This window comes from Egretta garzetta, unplaced genomic scaffold (assembly GCF_000687185.1).
Source record: "Egretta garzetta isolate BGI_Z169 unplaced genomic scaffold, ASM68718v1 scaffold401, whole genome shotgun sequence".
In the NCBI taxonomy this organism is placed as follows: domain Eukaryota; kingdom Metazoa; phylum Chordata; class Aves; order Pelecaniformes; family Ardeidae; genus Egretta; species Egretta garzetta.
This window is the reverse complement of record NW_009258651.1, coordinates 622,401-640,022: the sequence shown is the minus strand read 5'-3', so window position 1 is coordinate 640,022 and position 17,622 is coordinate 622,401. Positions and strand designations below refer to the sequence as shown.

General features: G+C 39.7%; 1 protein-coding gene across 1 annotated transcript; it reads right to left on the bottom strand.

Annotated features, from left to right (window-relative positions):
• Positions 1-1,617: 1,617 nt before the first annotated feature.
• On the bottom strand, positions 1,618-17,620 carry FDX1 (ferredoxin 1; the record flags this gene model as incomplete). The annotated part of the gene is made up of 4 exons (XM_035903777.1): positions 1,618-3,048; positions 8,060-8,191; positions 12,235-12,359; positions 17,502-17,620. Coding segments are annotated over 4 exons (489 nt in total), but the record flags the coding sequence as incomplete, so codon positions are not given.
• Positions 17,621-17,622: the final 2 nt, after the last annotated feature.

Here is a 17,622-nt window from a genome sequence, read left to right as displayed (position 1 = left end):
AAACAAAGTGTGTCAGAAAGTGGTATAAAATAAGATTTATTTGCAAATCATTTTGACAATAAAGAAACAAGTATCTCTCCGAGCTGTGCATCTTGGGGATTACATGTCAGCTCCTCTGCCTTCTGAGATTTCCATTTGCATGCAATATGGGGTACCTCCAGAATTCAAAATGAACTTCGAAGTGTCCTTTTTTTGCCCTGCTGTGCTAAATAATTCCTTCCACAGGCACACTACAGGAGAGTCAAAGTCTTTGTAATGAGAAGCTGTCACAGGAAATGTACAATGAAACAACCTTGGCTTAGAAAGAAAACCGTCGCATGAGAGGTGTTTCACCTTTGTTTAACACAGTGTTAAGTGCTTCAAGATTCCCACAAGGAGAAGCTCCTGGTGCTGTAAGTAAAAAAAAAAAAAATCCAAAAAAACCACCCCCACCACACAAAACAACACACACCAAACCAAACAACCCACCACACACAAAAACTCGCAACACACATACACACAAACCAACCCAAAGGAAAAAACAAGGAAACTCCCGAACACCAACACCTACCCCCAAACCCCACAGCTATACTGAAACCTTCGACTTCTTTCCTGTGTAAGAATGCACAGTACATCTGGTTATGACCTGAGTTCCCTCTCTTGGAAGCTACAGACCTGTGTCTCATGTAAAAAATAAAAGTTCAAGATTTAATAATAATGACCATATATAAATGAACTCAGGACAAAGGCAATACAAAGTGAGAACCGAGAAAAGCCCGGCCGACGATGCAGGCAGACGCTGCGGCCTGAAGAAAGGACGTCTAGCTCCTGGTGCTGTAAGTAAAAAAAAAAAAAAATCCAAAAAAACCCCCCACCACACAAAACAACACACACCAAACCAAACAACCCACCACACACAAAAACTCGCAACACACATACACACAAACCAACCCAAAGGAAAAAACAAGGAAACTCCCGAACACCAACACCTACCCCCAAACCCCACAGCTATACTGAAACCTTCGACTTCTTTCCTGTGTAAGAATGCACAGTACATCTGGTTATGACCTGAGTTCCCTCTCTTGGAAGCTACAGACCTGTGTCTCATGTAAAAAATAAAAGTTCAAGATTTAATAATAATGACCATATATAAATGAACTCAGGACAAAGGCAATACAAAGTGAGAACCGATTTACCTTAGCGCCCGATTGTGGGAGGGTAACCTCTAAATTATGGTTAGAGTCACAGCAGCTGAAGAGGAAGACAGCAGTATCTGCAGAACATTTCTTCAATCTATTTCCACCCTTCTCCACGACCTCGCTCTCTGTCTTTCAAAAAGCCAGGAAATTTCAACTCTAAAGTCGTATTTTGGATAAGATAGGAAACGTTTTCTGAAAACCCTGTATGATTAAGTTCTGAGCAGACCATGTTAGGCATACCTTGTTTTAGGGGAAAGTCCAAAGGGGACACCAGGAAACAAAGCAATAGCTACTCAGAGAAGAAATCAAAGAATATGAACTAGATCTGTTTTCAACACAGTTCTAGAAAATACTTCTTTTTATAACAGAGGGACTTCTTTTTTCATCCTCCTTATCAAGCTCAGAATAATCCCAATATTTGACACTGGAAAAGTACTTCCCCCCCCCCCTCACTAATATAATAGTGCAAGAAAAGATGTCTAGATGCCATTGCAGCATTACTGAATGCATTAGACCATTCAAATGTAAATAAACATGTTGTATATGAGATACTATCCTTGTAAGGTTATTTTAATATTTTGGGGTGTAACTATTATATTAATGAGAACCACTTCACTTAAGTGTTTAGGCAACAAAAACTGGAGAGAATAATAAAGAGTCTTGGGCTATTTTATTTTGGTCTACTTTAGAAAGACTATAACAAGATCCAACTGAAGAGCTCTTCATCATCAGTCCACACGCTATCCCACCATGGGGTCGCCCTACCCCTTCTGGGGAACCTAGTCCGTCTTTATGGAATAAATATACTTGGTCATTTCACATCAACCATTATTGAAATGATCCCGAGAGCAAGGCCCAGAATCCAGCAATCTCTTCAAGCTGAGAACCCTAGCCAACATTAGACTGCCTCCTGAACAAGCTCAAAACTGGAAAAGTAAGGGACGAAGACTTCAGAACAAATCTTACATTGACAAGCATCACTCTCTTCAATCCCAACTCAGCCACCTTCAGGGAACGTCAAGAACTTACATTTACCTCCAGTGGTTATGCTCTCCCATTAGACAGCTCCAAGGCTTTACTCTTCTAAGCCATGTGTATCCCCATGTTTGTGGTGTAGTCAGACATGAATACAGTTGAGGTTTATTGACTTCTATTCGGGCAACAGAGATGCACTGCAGCAATTAAGCTGCAGGTGCCAACATTCTGCACCAGCCCCTAGATTTCATGGTTTTAACAGTACTTTCGCAAGACAAAATTTGCCACATCTCATTAAGATTCCAAAGTTTGGAAAATCCCTACCCTGAAAATCCACTCTTTACTGAGAACATGAATTAGCTCCGAGTACACCATCTTTAATGACAGCACTTTAAGAAGACCCCATGCAGTATTACAAGTTTTGTTCGCTCACACATCCAGGTCTGAAACCTAGAAATGCCCAGGGGTTTTTAGAATTCTGGTAGAAGTGATCCAGTTTTCAAACGTCATTAAAGGTTTTGGCAGAATAATGTTATATGAAGTCTGTAATACACTTGCCAACATTTATAATCCAATGATCAGTTATAAGAGGTATTATTGCATTTTAAGCGTAAAAATATAGGAGGTTTTATAAAGAAAATTAAAATAGCATTCATCTAATATTGATAGTCATATAAAATAACTCACAATTATGTAAGTTTCCATATTTAATTACACATTTAAAAATAAGTTATAAAAATAATTAAGCTTCTTTAAAACCCCTAAGATATTTTTTTTTTTTTTTAGGAGTTTTTACTCATATCTACTGATTGTCTAGCATCAGCAACAGCTTCTGGTACTCGAACAGTCATATCATCCATCGATTTCTTCAAGCAGATTTGGCAGCCTAAACGTGGTTAGTTCTAGCCAATCAGATATCCAACAGCATTTTCCCCTTTATGCCTCCAACATTCAGCCATCCCACACACATTATGATCTAGAAACAGCCACCCTTGTCCATGGTCTTAATCAAGACCAGCAGTGAACTGCATGCATCAACGCAAAGATTTACGTGGCAATAATCATGATTTACATTAAGTAACAGAGTTCAGTACATTGTCAAGTTGTATACAGAGTACGTCCTATTTGCTGAGGCAGCATACAGTAAAGGTGGCTCTTCCATTTTCAGTGGTCCACTGATAGTTCAGTCAAGTGCAGGGAATGACACTCGATCTCCCAAGGGACATTTGGCACATCTGAAGAGATGAAGGCCATGAATCTGAATGAAAGCCTCAAAAAAGCACAGCCTAACCCATCCAGGGCTGGAAGACAGCCCACTGTTTTCAAACTAAACAACTCAAGACTGGGTCATTAAGCCAGAAAGGCAAGAGTGAAGAGACAAGAAAAGTAGGAAGAAGGAGGGTAAAATACTCATGGCACCTGAGGAGATGCAATCCTTCATTTTTTTACCTATCATTCAGCATGAAAAAAATCTTGCATGCAAGCAATTAAAAGATGTAGTACCACCACAAGCCACTTCTATTGCTGGGATATCTTTAATCCAATGTCCATGCCTTGGTACTCAAGTATAGAATACTTAAACGCCAGCAAGGATGGGCAGTGTTCTGTAGCAACAGTTGAATAACTTAATCACTATCAGAATGTAGGCAGAGATATTATAAAAAAATCATACTACATTAATATCTACACAGAACTCTTTCATGCATGTAGTGATCAACTGTTAAAGCTCCCAATTCAGTACTATACACGATAGTAATACTTCTATGTAAATGACTATAAGTCAACTTCAAATTACTGGCATGTATCTATAAATACAGAACACTTTCACTCATGAACATGCACCTGTAAGAATAGCTTTAGAAATTACATCTGTGAGAGAGATGCAATTTCTGATACTTAAACATAGCATTGCCTATAAGGCTGAATTTGACTGAAGTGTCTGTTTTTCACTAAAGACCAACACTAATCACGCATGTACTCCACAGTGTGGCAATGGATTCACTTAATGTGAAATAAAACTGCCTTTTTTTTTTTACGCCTGCTACATGAACAGTACAAAAAAAACCCTAGGCAGCACTAAATAACACCGAGAAACAAACTACCTTCTCCTACTCAAATTCTTTCACAGCATTTACAATTTTACACATATTTAAATGGATTCCCCAATCCCTTAAAGATGAAGAAGCTTGGACCCCCAAAAAGATGATTTAGTCAATCCCTGCATGAAAGCCATTCCACCTTTAACCACTTCTATAGGCTCTCCCTTTATTTCCTTTCATTCTAGTACCTTAAAAAAAAAAAGAACACACCCAACAAAACAGGAAGTCAGAGTTGCACAAGCATAAAGATATGGTGAATCTGGATTGTCATATAATGGTATTTGCTGGGTTTCTACCTTTTTGTACTTAATATTGCCAATGTTCCATTCACCTTTGAGAGGGGTGGGGTTTTGGGGTTTTTGTTTTGGGGGGTGGGTTGGTTTTTTTGTTTTGGGTTTTTGGGGGTTTTTTGTTTTGTTTTACACAAAACCTTAAGCTGATGTTCTTGGAAAGACTCTAGCTAGCCAACAGCCTATTTCAAGTATGCAAAGTTACCACTGTTCGACTCACCTCTCCACATGCATCTATCTGCACCTTTTAACACCAAATTTCATTTCCTGTCACCCCATGGCACAAGATCCTTGCATGTGTCTTCACTGACAGTTTTTGATTTTACCACACTGAGCAATACAGCACTATACACAAACCTTACCCTTCATCCTCTTTTTACAAGTCTTTCACAAATATGCTCCCTACATAAAACCTAGCACTGATCACTTTCAAATCACACTGTTGATCACATACTCTTAACAGAACAGCCAAATACTTCTACCTTGTTTCAAGGCAAATTTTATTTTTTCTTAACCAATTACTTATCCTTTACACAGCCTTTGCTCTTATCCCATTGCAACTCAAAACTTAGTATAGGATTTCTGGACCCACGTAAACTATATGAACTGCAAGATCTTTCTTCATGCTCCGTGACTCATTTGAAGAACTCCTGTATCTGTTACTTCCTTCTAAAATAGCTCTTTGAATTCTTTCCTTACCATTATTTAGTAGAAACTATAAAAAAGCAGCAGTCCATACACACAATTAGTGTGCCCAGTATGGAATCAGACTCACTGCTCTCCAGTTCTGATGATCTCCTTTCCTTCGACGTGAAAGCAGTTTTAAACCAACTAATTAAGCCTTACAGGCAACAGTTCAGAAATGTTATATTGAATTCCTCCAGAACTCCTGGGTGAATGCTACATAGTTGTTACCATTTGTTACTACTCATTTTACTTATCTGCTGTAATACTACTTCTACGGACACATCAGTTTGAGAAAGATACTCCAGGAAGCCCTCTGCAAGCAAACCTTCCAGTGCATGGGCAGTCCATACCAACTCTAGGGACAACAATGCAAAAGAAACTTTGCTTTTATGTTATCTTTTCATATTTTAAGTGCACCTTCTACATCACCTATTGGCTCTTCATGGAGACAAGATCCCTGCTTCTGACAGGTTAGAAAAAAGTATTTTCTACTTTTTAGCAAGCTACTTCTCAGCTTATTTTTTTCTTCAGTATTCTTTTTAAACATTTAATTTGCCAGGGTTTGTGTCTCCCTGCATCTTACTACTTTCAATAATCTCTACTATTCTGCAGTTACTCAAAACAATTTTGTTTTAACCTTTCTGATTAGTCCCTCACTTTAAAATAGCATTAACCTTCGTGGCAGCTGCTAGCTGAAGCTTTCCTAAATCCAGAGAGTCACTGACAAGAAAAAACTTTTATCCTTACCTTAATACCTATGACAGAGCATAGTAGTGCATCTCCATCACACAAGTTTATATCAGCACAGCTCAGAAGACCAGGTAATTGGTTTGTCCCAGAAAATTTGTAGAATTATGGTAGATGGCAAGAGTGAAGTAAATTCACACTTAGGAGGCGTATAATTTTTTTTTTCAAGACTGCAAATGGGTTTTGGGAGACAGGAAAAAGGATAACACAAAAGAAGCTGAAGCAAGTTTCTCAGAGCTTGACTTCTTTGCCTTTACAACCTTCCAGAAAAGTTAAGATTTGGCTGGAGCAAGAAAAAGCGTACCCTCATGCAGAAATTACTACTACGGGATTCCCTTTACTGGTATAAGGAGATAAACAAGTTAATTCAGAGTACTCCTTTGCAGAGACATAAAAGCCCCTTTGCTATAGAGTCTGGGAAGATTCTCAACAACTTCAACGAGCAGTTCCACTGAAGCACAAAGAAAGGGCTTATGAAACCTTGTAAGTCACAGCTGCCTACCGTTCATGTGGTATGATACAGGCAACGTGCTCACCAGCAAGTAGTAAAGCCCACTAGGAATGGGTCTGTGATGAGCATGTGACACCCTAATTACAAGGCGTGTGATGGTGGGGGAGATGTAGAACATCGGGTTACTTTAGACTTCCACTAGTCTAATCCTATGCACTGAAATGCCCATTGGCATTTAGAGCACGCTTTGGGATTCGTTTCACCCACAGGAGTCTGGCTTGTGCACTCCAAGAACACTCTGACATGAGTCAAAGCATGACAAGTGAGGACCACTGCCATGTGGGACACTTTTGATCCCAGATAAGGCTCAGGAGGGGGATCTTATCAATGTAAATAAATACCAGAGAGGCTGTGGATTCTTCATCCTTGGACATATTCAAAAGCCATCTGGACATGGTCCTGGGCATGGGTTCTAGGTGGCCCTGCTTGAGCAGGGGGTTGGACCAGATGACCTCTGCAGAAATTACTACTACGGGATTCCCTTTACTGGTATAAGGAGATAAACAAGTTAATTCAGAGTACTCCTTTGCAGAGACATAAAAGCCCCTTTGCTATAGAGTCTGGGAAGATTCTCAACAACTTCAACGAGCAGTTCCACTGAAGCACAAAGAAAGGGCTTATGAAACCTTGTAAGTCACAGCTGCCTACCGTTCATGTGGTATGATACAGGCAACGTGCTCACCAGCAAGTAGTAAAGCCCACTAGGAATGGGTCTGTGATGAGCATGTGACACCCTAATTACAAGGCGTGTGATGGTGGGGGAGATGTAGAACATCGGGTTACTTTAGACTTCCACTAGTCTAATCCTATGCACTGAAATGCCCATTGGCATTTAGAGCACGCTTTGGGATTCGTTTCACCCACAGGAGTCTGGCTTGTGCACTCCAAGAACACTCTGACATGAGTCAAAGCATGACAAGTGAGGACCACTGCCATGTGGGACACTTTTGATCCCAGATAAGGCTCAGGAGGGGGATCTTATCAATGTAAATAAATACCAGAGAGGCTGTGGATTCTTCATCCTTGGACATATTCAAAAGCCATCTGGACATGGTCCTGGGCATGGGTTCTAGGTGGCCCTGCTTGAGCAGGGGGTTGGACCAGATGACCTCAAGAGGTCCCTTCCAACCTCAACCCTTCTGTGAAAAGAAGATCTGACCCAAACTAAAACACTAATGTAAACACATTCATAAAATACATTAACTAGCTACAGACTAATGGAAACAGAAGGGAAGGGAAACAAGAACAAGAAAAATTCACACACATGACAGCAGCAGCAAAGTTTCCGTTGAAAGAAGTGGGGGTTTTGTCATACTTCAGTATCTGCCACTTCTGCATCAGACACCTCTGAAGAGCAAGTGCTGGCAAGTGCCACTCTTCAGTTTACAAAAACAGTACTGACGTCTTTTTAATATGAATTCAGATAAACAATATTTCAACCTGGCAGTCCCATTTGTGTAACAGAATCCAGCTATTCATTAAAAGCTGATTAAGGCATTCTAAGAATACTGGATTGCCTCATCTGCAAACTCTTCTTTCCATTCTTTGCGCAGTGAAGTGTTATGTTGCCTTACGTTTCTGTGAGGCCATATGCCAAGTCCAGCATGTCCATCTCTTCATCAGTAATTGCATCTAGTTTCTCAAATATGTGGTCTTCAAAGATTAAATGACAAGTTGAACAGGCTAGTGTTCCTTCACATGCACCTAAAGGAAAAAAAAATAAAAATTAAGGTAACAGAAAACTGAAGTTTCAAATTATAGCAGAATTCCAGAAGAAATCCTTCATATCTGTATCATAAAAGAAGTATCTGTTGGTTAGTAAAAATAACGTTTCATATATTCCCACATTCATGTATCTAGTCTGCATTCAACTGTCAATCGTATTTCTACAGTTCCTTCATTAAGATTTACTTGAATGTTGTAGTTTGTTGAAATACCTAACTAATTCCCTTTCTACCATTTAAAGAGAGAAAAGTTTTCTACTATAAGAATGACAGTGTTGTCTGCTTTTGCAATCAACACTACCCAATTTATTCCTAAGGTTGGTCTTTCTATCCTTCTTTTTCGCCATGGTTTTGAGGTTTACTCAAGAAGTTCAACAGAGGACACCTTCTATTCAAAAAAATTCCTCAGAAGCACAGGAAGGAGGGATTTCATACTTGGTATTTCTTCTCACTCAGCAGAACACTAATTCCCAGCAACAAAGGTACTGATGCTAGAGAGAGATGGTTTTCTCTGTGTTAGAGGCCTACATGTACTACCAGGCAATCTAGCCTGTGAGCCAAGGTTGAACAGATCAACTACATCTACCTGCTAGAGCAGTTAGGTCATGACAGTTAAGAGTTTGAACACTAACAAATTTGTCTCTGCCACTGTATAGGGCTGGCACAGAGTTCTCTGCTTTGTTGAAAGAGAAACATGCAGCTTCAAGAGAAAGGTGAAATCTTCATACTTGTGTGGAGATTGGGGTTGGGGCACCCAAACCCCCACCTCCAATTTAAATTGATAAGAGAAAAGCAAGACAGACATTAGCCAAGTTTAACTTCTTTAATCATTTCCAGAGAACGCAGAACCAAGAGTATTGTGACCATATCACCTTTGGAAACAAAGAGAAGCAAGGCTGCATGTATAACCACTGCTACAAAAAGAAACAGTGGGATTCATTGTCTGACCACAAGAACCATACAGAAAGCACCGTGCTGTTACATGTAGTAACGGTATCAACAGCGTATACTCAAAATGAGCACAACACTGTACTTGCAGACTTGATTTTTAAAATATACCACATCTTCAAGTACATACAAATGCATGTGAAAAAGGAGAGTTTAAATAAAGTACCAAATAATGTAAAATTTGTTTTAATCAGTAGTTAAAGCCTTTTAATGTTGGGGGAGGCTGGGGAGGGGAAAAAAGAACACTGACCAGTCTATTTGAACAGTGAAAGGTCTTTCCACAACTGTAAAGCTAGCAGCAGCAAAGTGAGTGCAGCTGAATGATTCAACAATTTTTTAAGTCTTTACACAGAGATTTCTCTTACTATTACTGCACATGGGATGCCCCCTAGTGACAGAATAGGTAAGATTTAAGTTACGTTTTTTCCCTCATTACTTTTTTCTAAACACAGAACATACATTTTTACATTATTTATATTGCATTATTTCCCTGCCCTGGTAAGTTGTTTCATTAGCAAATGATTATTGAAATGGGACTAGCACATGTTAAAATTAAAGACTGTTACAGTACCTCCACTTTTTAGTTTGGCTTCTGTTTATTGACAGCGTTATCTTTTTCCCCCCACTTTACCACAATGCTTTAACATGGCTGATACTTATACAGACTGAGAGAATATTTACTGTAGAATACAAGCAGACTAGCCATGAGCCTATATGACACATTTAATAAGTAATCCATAAAGCTAGTTATCCCAACACATTACAGATTTTTAAGACAATTCTTCCCCAAATGTATGCAACTCTAGATGTAAGAGTTCTCAGACATAAGTCTGAGATTTAAAAACTTATCAAAGATTTTATTACTAGCAATGACATTTATTTGCACTTAAATAAAACACACCTCAGATTTCAAACTATGTTACACTAGCCTACTTTTTTTCCCTCTAATCACTCCATGCTATCTGTTCACTCATGCAAACTGTCCTTCTGCCTCCTACTTTAGTTTGTACTATTAATTCTTAAGCTCATGTTCATAGAATGTTTTGGGTTGGAAGGGACCTTTAGAGGTCATGTAGCCCCAGCCCCCTGCAACGGGCAGGGACATCTTTAATTGGATCAGGTTGCTCAGAGCCCCCATCCAGCCTGGCCTTGAAGGTTTCCAGGCATGGGGCATCTACTACCTCTCTGGGCAACCCAGTCCAGTCTTTCACCACACTCATGTAAAAAATTTCTTCTTTATATCCAATTCAAATCTACGCTGTTTTAGAATAAAACCATTACCCCTTCTCCTATTGCTACAGGCCCTGCTAAAACGATTGTCCCCATCTTTCCTATAGGCCCCCTTTAAGTACCGAAAGGCCGCAACAAGGTCCCCCTGCAGCCTTCTCTTCTCCAGGCTGAACAACCCCAACTCTCTCAGCCTGTCCTCATAGGAGAGGTGCTCCAACCCTCCGAACTTTTTTGTGGCCTCCTCTGGACCCACTCCAACAGGTCCATGTCTGTCTTGTGCTGAGGGCTCCAGAGCTGGATGCAGTACTCCAGGTGAGGTCTCAGCAGAGTACAGAGGCAGAATCACCTTCCTCGACCTGCTGACCATGCTTCTTTTGATGTGGTTGGCATTCTGGGCTGCAAGCACACATTGTTGGCTCATGTCCAGCTTTTCATCCATCAGTACCTCCCAAAGTCCCTCCCAGCAGGGCTGCTCTCAATCCCTTCATTCCCCAGCCTGTATTTGTATCAGGGGTTGCCCCAACCCAGGTACAGGACCTTGCACTTGGCCTTGTTGAACCTCATGAGGTTCACCCAGGCCCACCTCTCCAGCTTGTCCACGTCTCTTTGGATGACATCCCGTCCTTCTGGTGTGTCACACTGGTGTCAACTGCACCACTCAGCTTGGTGTCATCTGCAAACTTGCTGAGGGTGCACTTGATCTCGCTTTGTCATTGATTAAAATATTAAACAGCACTGGTCCCAACACAGACCCCTGAGGGACACCATTTTTCACTGATCTCCATTTGGACATTGAGCTGTTGACCACTACCCTCTGGATTGAGACCATCCAACCAATTCCTCATCCACTGAACAGTCCACCCATCGAGTCCATATCTCCCCAGTTTAGAGAGAAGGATATTGTGTCAAAAGCTTTACAGGAGTCCAGATAAATGACATCTGTTGCTTTACCCTTGACAACTGATGTAGACAGCCCATACTAGAAAGCCTCTAGGTTGCTCAGGCAGGACTTGCCCTTGGTGAAGCCATGCTGGCCATCTCAAATCACCCCCCTGGCCTCCACGTGCTTTAGCATAGCTTCTAGGAGGATCTGTTCCATGATCTTCCCAGGCACAGAGGTAAATACCTGTCCTGAGGTATTTAATTGCCATTACCAAATACCACTGCTTTGCATGGGCAGAATCCTACAACTTCATTGGAACTAACTATGGAAAGTATAAAAGTCTGAAGGAATAGGGAGGTGTTACAACTTCCTCCTATTTTGATTTTAAACAGGACTTGTACCAAGTTAGAATTCCACTAGGGAATCTGTCTCCTTTACCCCAGTCCTTCAATAAGAATTAAACTTTTTGCTCTTCACTGCTAACTGACGTGGATTTGGTTGTTTTTCACTTAGTACTCAAGCACTACAGCAATTTGTGCTACAAAAAGCCTGATAACAAATTGAGACAGTATGGCAATACTGAAGTAACCAGACACTGTTAGAAATGCACCAGTTCTGTGTTGCCTCCAGACCCTTCCAGCTCAGAAGAGCCTGCAGGTGGCATCTTTCAGATTCCACTTTGACAGCAGTCTGTCCACATTCCCCTCCTTTAACATCCAAGCAAGGTTCATCCCAAATACTCTACACACCTGCAGGAAAAACGTGGGAAGAAAATCCAAATAAAGTACAGCTAGGTCTTATAAATAAATTCATAAATAAGTATTTGTTTATGGTTGGACTGGAAGATCTTAAGGGTCTTTTCCAACTTAAATGGTTCTATGATTCTATTAATATTTATGAATAAACTGGTAACAGAACACAGTTTCTAGACACTGAATACAGTATTCAGTGAATCTACTTACCAAAACCATCTATGTCCAGATTATTATCAACAACAACATCCAGCAGTGAATCCCCAGGTTTTCCTTTGGCTGTTAGTTTGTCACCATCACGATTTATGAAATGAACAGTTATCTTGTCTTCCGAGCTGAAAAAGAAAAGTATATAATGGAAATAAAGAAATATCTAGAATTTTTTAGATGTTTAAAATTGATTGAATACTACTAAACCAATAATCACTATCAACTCGAAGAGCACAGAAACCTGTTACTGGCTTTTAAAAGCTGTAACAGGTACAGACACTTACTGCTGTACGTTGAACAAAGGCGATGAAAAGTAAGAAAAAACACCCCCCCTGGTTTGTATTTTGTCACTAGAAGCTGTATAGGATCCTGATGTTTTCCCTTTCACTGAAGAGAGTCAGGTCTATGTTGGTTTAGGCACAGTATTTGTGTTTTTACCAAATAAAAGAGCTTACTTTAAATGCTTCTCATCACTCCTTTCTGTGGAGTCTTCCTTTGGATTAATAAAATTTTAATTGTTGTTATCATCATTTAGGATAAATTTAAAAATTTTCCCATTTCTGCTTAGAGCTTAAGGCATTTTACTTTATTAGTTCCAAAATTTAATTATCCTCTCCTACAGAGAATAAAAAATACTCCAAAAGCATTCTGCTTTTTTTGAGCACAGATTCTCTTCAGATTTCACTTTTTAAATATTAATTCCAGTGAAGTTCAAATTTTTTACATTGACTTGAAAGAAAGAAGGTTTCATGATTTCCTGCTATGCTTTTCAGACAATTGTTTATTTAAGAAAAAAAACTCTCCTGTAGTCTGCCTAAAAATTTCTTAAGACTAATGCTTTTAATATGAAAAAAATATTTTTTTTGGTGTTCCATAGATGTTGGAACCATGTTCCATATGCAAATTAGAGGAAAGCTGTTTACTAACAACTAAAATAGAGCTTTTTTGTTTTTAAACTATATTCTTTCCTGTAGAATGTGAGTATAAAAAGAAAAAATTGTTGGACAGTTGGCAAAGAAACCTGCCAAGAGATGAGCGATACAAATAAAAGAACTGAAAGGTAATGCAAAACCAGCATGCTTAACGTTACCTTTAAACTTTTTAGTAATCTGGTCTTTGACTCATCTGTCATATGGAAAGCACACAAGCTTGAAAAATCAAGTCACTCCCTGGAAAACTCTAACCTGCAGAGCTGAATATTAAAGCAAAAATTTGCAGGTAGCCATACTGAAACATCAGTAAACACCTTATTCTTGGAACTGGCTGTAAAAGAAAATGTGTTTTGAGCAATCTGAGTCCTAGCTTGTTTTGAAAAAACAAGAAATGTTTGTTGCTGTAGACTTAATATACTCGCCACAAGTGTAAGCTCAGTTGGCAGCAGTACACGCCATGATTCATTACGAGGTCGTGTTCAATTCTTGTCATATCATCCCTCAGTCCATCCTCCAGAAGGCAGCCACAAGCTACTATTAACTGTAAATTCACTCCAAAAATATAATCAATAATGAAGGATTGCTCTTGCTGATCTGCAGAACACAACTGAAGCATGCACTATAATAGAACTCAGAAATTTAGATAGCTAGCTTTACAAAGTGCAATTAATGATGCACAGTCACCTGTGATACCAAAGGACCACCTCCAGCAAACTGTTCTGTGGAGGTTTAAGTTACCATTCTGCTCTTCTTTTTGCTCCTCTGCTGTGTTAACACCTCCCACAGCACAACCAAGGAAACAAGCACCCACTTCTTAGATATACTAGTAAAATATTCACCAGCATCACTGGAAGTTTAAGACCGACGGGTTTAGATTGCATCTGGAAAGGTATAGATTCACATTCTGACAGCCAAAGTAAACCACTGACAATGTAATTTTAAACTGCCTCAAAAAGCCCTTCCAGAGCTCACCAAAATACATTCTCATTTACGGAAATATTTCTGCCAATGTGACAAACACAACCCTGACAGAAGACACAATGCAAGATGTACTTGTATTTATGGGCATCCTCTGCCCAAGGCATAGACATGGCAAGTACTAAATATTTGTTCAATATCCAAAACATACCCTTTCCTCTATTACAGGATGAGGCAATCGCAAGTAACATGGACCAAAGAGCAAGATGCCTGGCCATCCACCAGATCACTGGAACCTTTGTAAAAGACAAGTAATCTCCCAGTTTTCCAAACACACCTGAAACTGCCTTCACCTGTGATTACACTTTACTCTGGCAAAAGAACGGTCCTGGCCTCCTGTCTTTGTTCCTTCTATCTCCAGCGGTCGCACTGTCATGCAATAAACTGGGTCTGGAAACAGAACTGGCTGAAATCCAACCTTTGCAGGTCAGTGGCTGTACGGATGTCAGAACTGGCGCACAGTCGGATCTGCCCATTGTATGAAATTTACATCAGTTTAAAACAATCTCTTTCTAATACAAAAATGTGAGTTTGGGTGATCCCCACTCCCAATCACCCTGCCATCATCCTTACACTGTTATTACTGGAAGTCAACTCTTTTTGCTAACCTGCCTGAAAGTCAACCATAAAAACAAACCAGTCCCAGCTGAACCAGCAAGCAAAACTGACAGAAGCACCACTGCCCACAATAAAAAAAAATGAGGAAACAGGAGTTGGGATCCCCTTTTCAGTGGTAACAATCTTACATTCACTTCAGCCAACTGTGGAACTGGAAGGGGACAAACCAAAGTACCAGCACTAAGTCATGGACTTTTGTTAAAGATCACTACAGTAATTAATGGGATCTAATCCACCCTGGTTTATAACTGAAACGAAAATTTATTTATTTGTAATAAAGTTAGAAATAGCCTTCTTAAGTCTTCCAGTAGGATCTGTTTTTCTGCTATTGCCATCTTCACCACTTCACCGTGCGATTTTGGTTTTTTAAACATTTTGGCTGAGGCTTTATTGTGCATGAGCCCGAGTGGTGAAAATACTTTCAGAAGTGTGCATATGTAATAATCAGACTAGTCAGACATTCAAAACACACACTACACATATCTTTTCAATGACTGGGAGATACCATTAAAAAAAATAATCACACCTGTAAGAAATAATATTTAGGCTTTATAAATTTCAAGTAACAAGGCTTTTGTCTACCCAGACACTGTTTGCGTGAAGAAAAAAGAAAAAAAACTAAAAAAACAAACACCACCACAGAATCATAGAATGTTTTGAACACACTGTGAACTAGTCACAGGCAATTAAGTGAAACATGCACCAGGTCTCTGGAAGTATAAATAGCCTCAGGATCATCAGGAAGAATATTTTGTGTAATCTGCATAAAGCAGAAATATCTCCATTCATGCTCAGATGAACCCTTTTCACCAGATGTAAAATACAATTAGTTTCTTCATATGGTTGCCACAGTACTATCAGCTGTGTTATCAAGCTTCCCTAGGATACCCCAAATTAAGCATACTGCAAAGGCACGGAAGAGCACCAGAGAACCGTAAATGCTGTTTGTTGTCCCTCCCACGTGAAAAGAGTAAGTGCTGCAACAATCCTGACAGCTACCACTTCCCCCTTCAGAGTACCCTTTTGAATCTTCAGCTATTACTTCCACGTTAAGAATCACCTCTTACATTCCCCCAAACAAAACATAAAGATAACAACTGTAGCCTGGTGTTGCACGTAGCGAGACCAACTCTATTAATTTCCAGATCTTTTATTAAATGGTAAATCTAACAGCCCTGCCTAATTGCCTGAAGAGTTTAATGAATGAAACTATTATACTGGCCTCGATTAAAATATGGAAGTTATAAATCCAAACTAATCTTTAAAACATGTAGTAATTCTGTTGTGCACCAAGGATATCATACAGCTATCTAAATCGGTATAAAAGAATTCTGAGAGAACTACTGTTCACCATGAAATAACAAGGGACGATAACGGATAAAAACAGAGCAAGAGAAAGAATGAAACGGAAATGAAAACCTAACACATCATGCTTCACGGAAACCCTTGGGAACTTCTACTTGCAAAAATCACCTCAGCTGATGATTTATATAGCTAGGTCTTCATTCCCTAGACACAAATACAGCTAATTTTACATATACAAACAATGACGTATCTTTTTACTGGAATAACACTGACTGACTATACAAAGTTCAGGAACTGAGTCTCAAATAATATGACATCCAGAAATGGTAGGACTAGAGAAAATAACTTGCACATAAGCGGAGAAAACACTAATATATATGAAAGAACCAAGGATCTTCTTTTTCTTCCAACTCAGCCAGGTTATGACATAGGGTATATAAATACATTTGAAATACTTGCTTGCGTGAGCTTTTTTGCTGGTATGCTTGCGCAATGAGTGTGAATAAATTCCAATCTGTATTCAGTCTGTTTGTGAAAGACCTGGGGGATTACAAGTCTCACACTACTATTACGTAAGGAAATATTTTTTCCTCCCATTTTTACCCTGTTAAATGATTTTTTTAAGAACCTTTAAATTTTGATGATACTTTACAAAAGCCTTTTTATTTTTTAAATGAAAAACTGCTAATGAAGGACCTCAAAATAACTGATGGTCAGGGCACTCACTCTGCGGAGACTTATTTTTAAGACACTCAGCAGGGTCACTCAAAGGAGAGATCTAAACTAGCAACCTACCTATCTCGTATGTGAGTCCTAGACTAAAAAGTTAGTTTGTCTCTCCGTATTAAAAGTTTCTGCAGGAACAAAGTAAAAGGGCACCTATAAAACTACTGGAACAGCTTTGATGGTGAGGACGGCAAGAGCACTACCCAACCCTCTGGGAACAGGCTAGGCCACACCACTGAGGTTGGACAGCTGATCACAGGTCCTGTTCCAAGTCAAACAAACTTCTCCAGTAACCAAGTAAATGAGGCTTTTAAAACGTCTGTATTTTAAATACAGAGAGTTAGCTGTAGGCTCTGACCTATCTTTGAATATACAAGCTGCAAGCCAGAAGGCAATGCATACCCATAGTCTTTGACTACATGTACTAAGTTGCAAATCTATAGCTGCGGAATATTAAATGTCTACAGATCTAACGCATTTTGAAACACCTACTCACACATAACTGGTGAGGAGAGGAGGGGCCTTAGATGCACAAGTGCTCTTCAGTAAAGAAAAACTATGCTAAAGGGGGAAGAGATCTTCAGTACTGGGTGCTCTGATGTGCTGTGGTTCTACCACAGGACAAGCTAGACATTCACACACACAAGAAAAAGGAAGCATTGCACTGCACTGCATGAAAAAGCAACATCGACAAGGTCACAGCCTTACAGAAAACTCCTTTGAACACGAGGAACCCGAGTGTAGATTTCCGTAACACTGTAAGCTCTGTCAACGGGGTCCCCGATCACATCGGCCCTGCGGCTTACCCTCGCCGCAGGGTCGGCGCGGT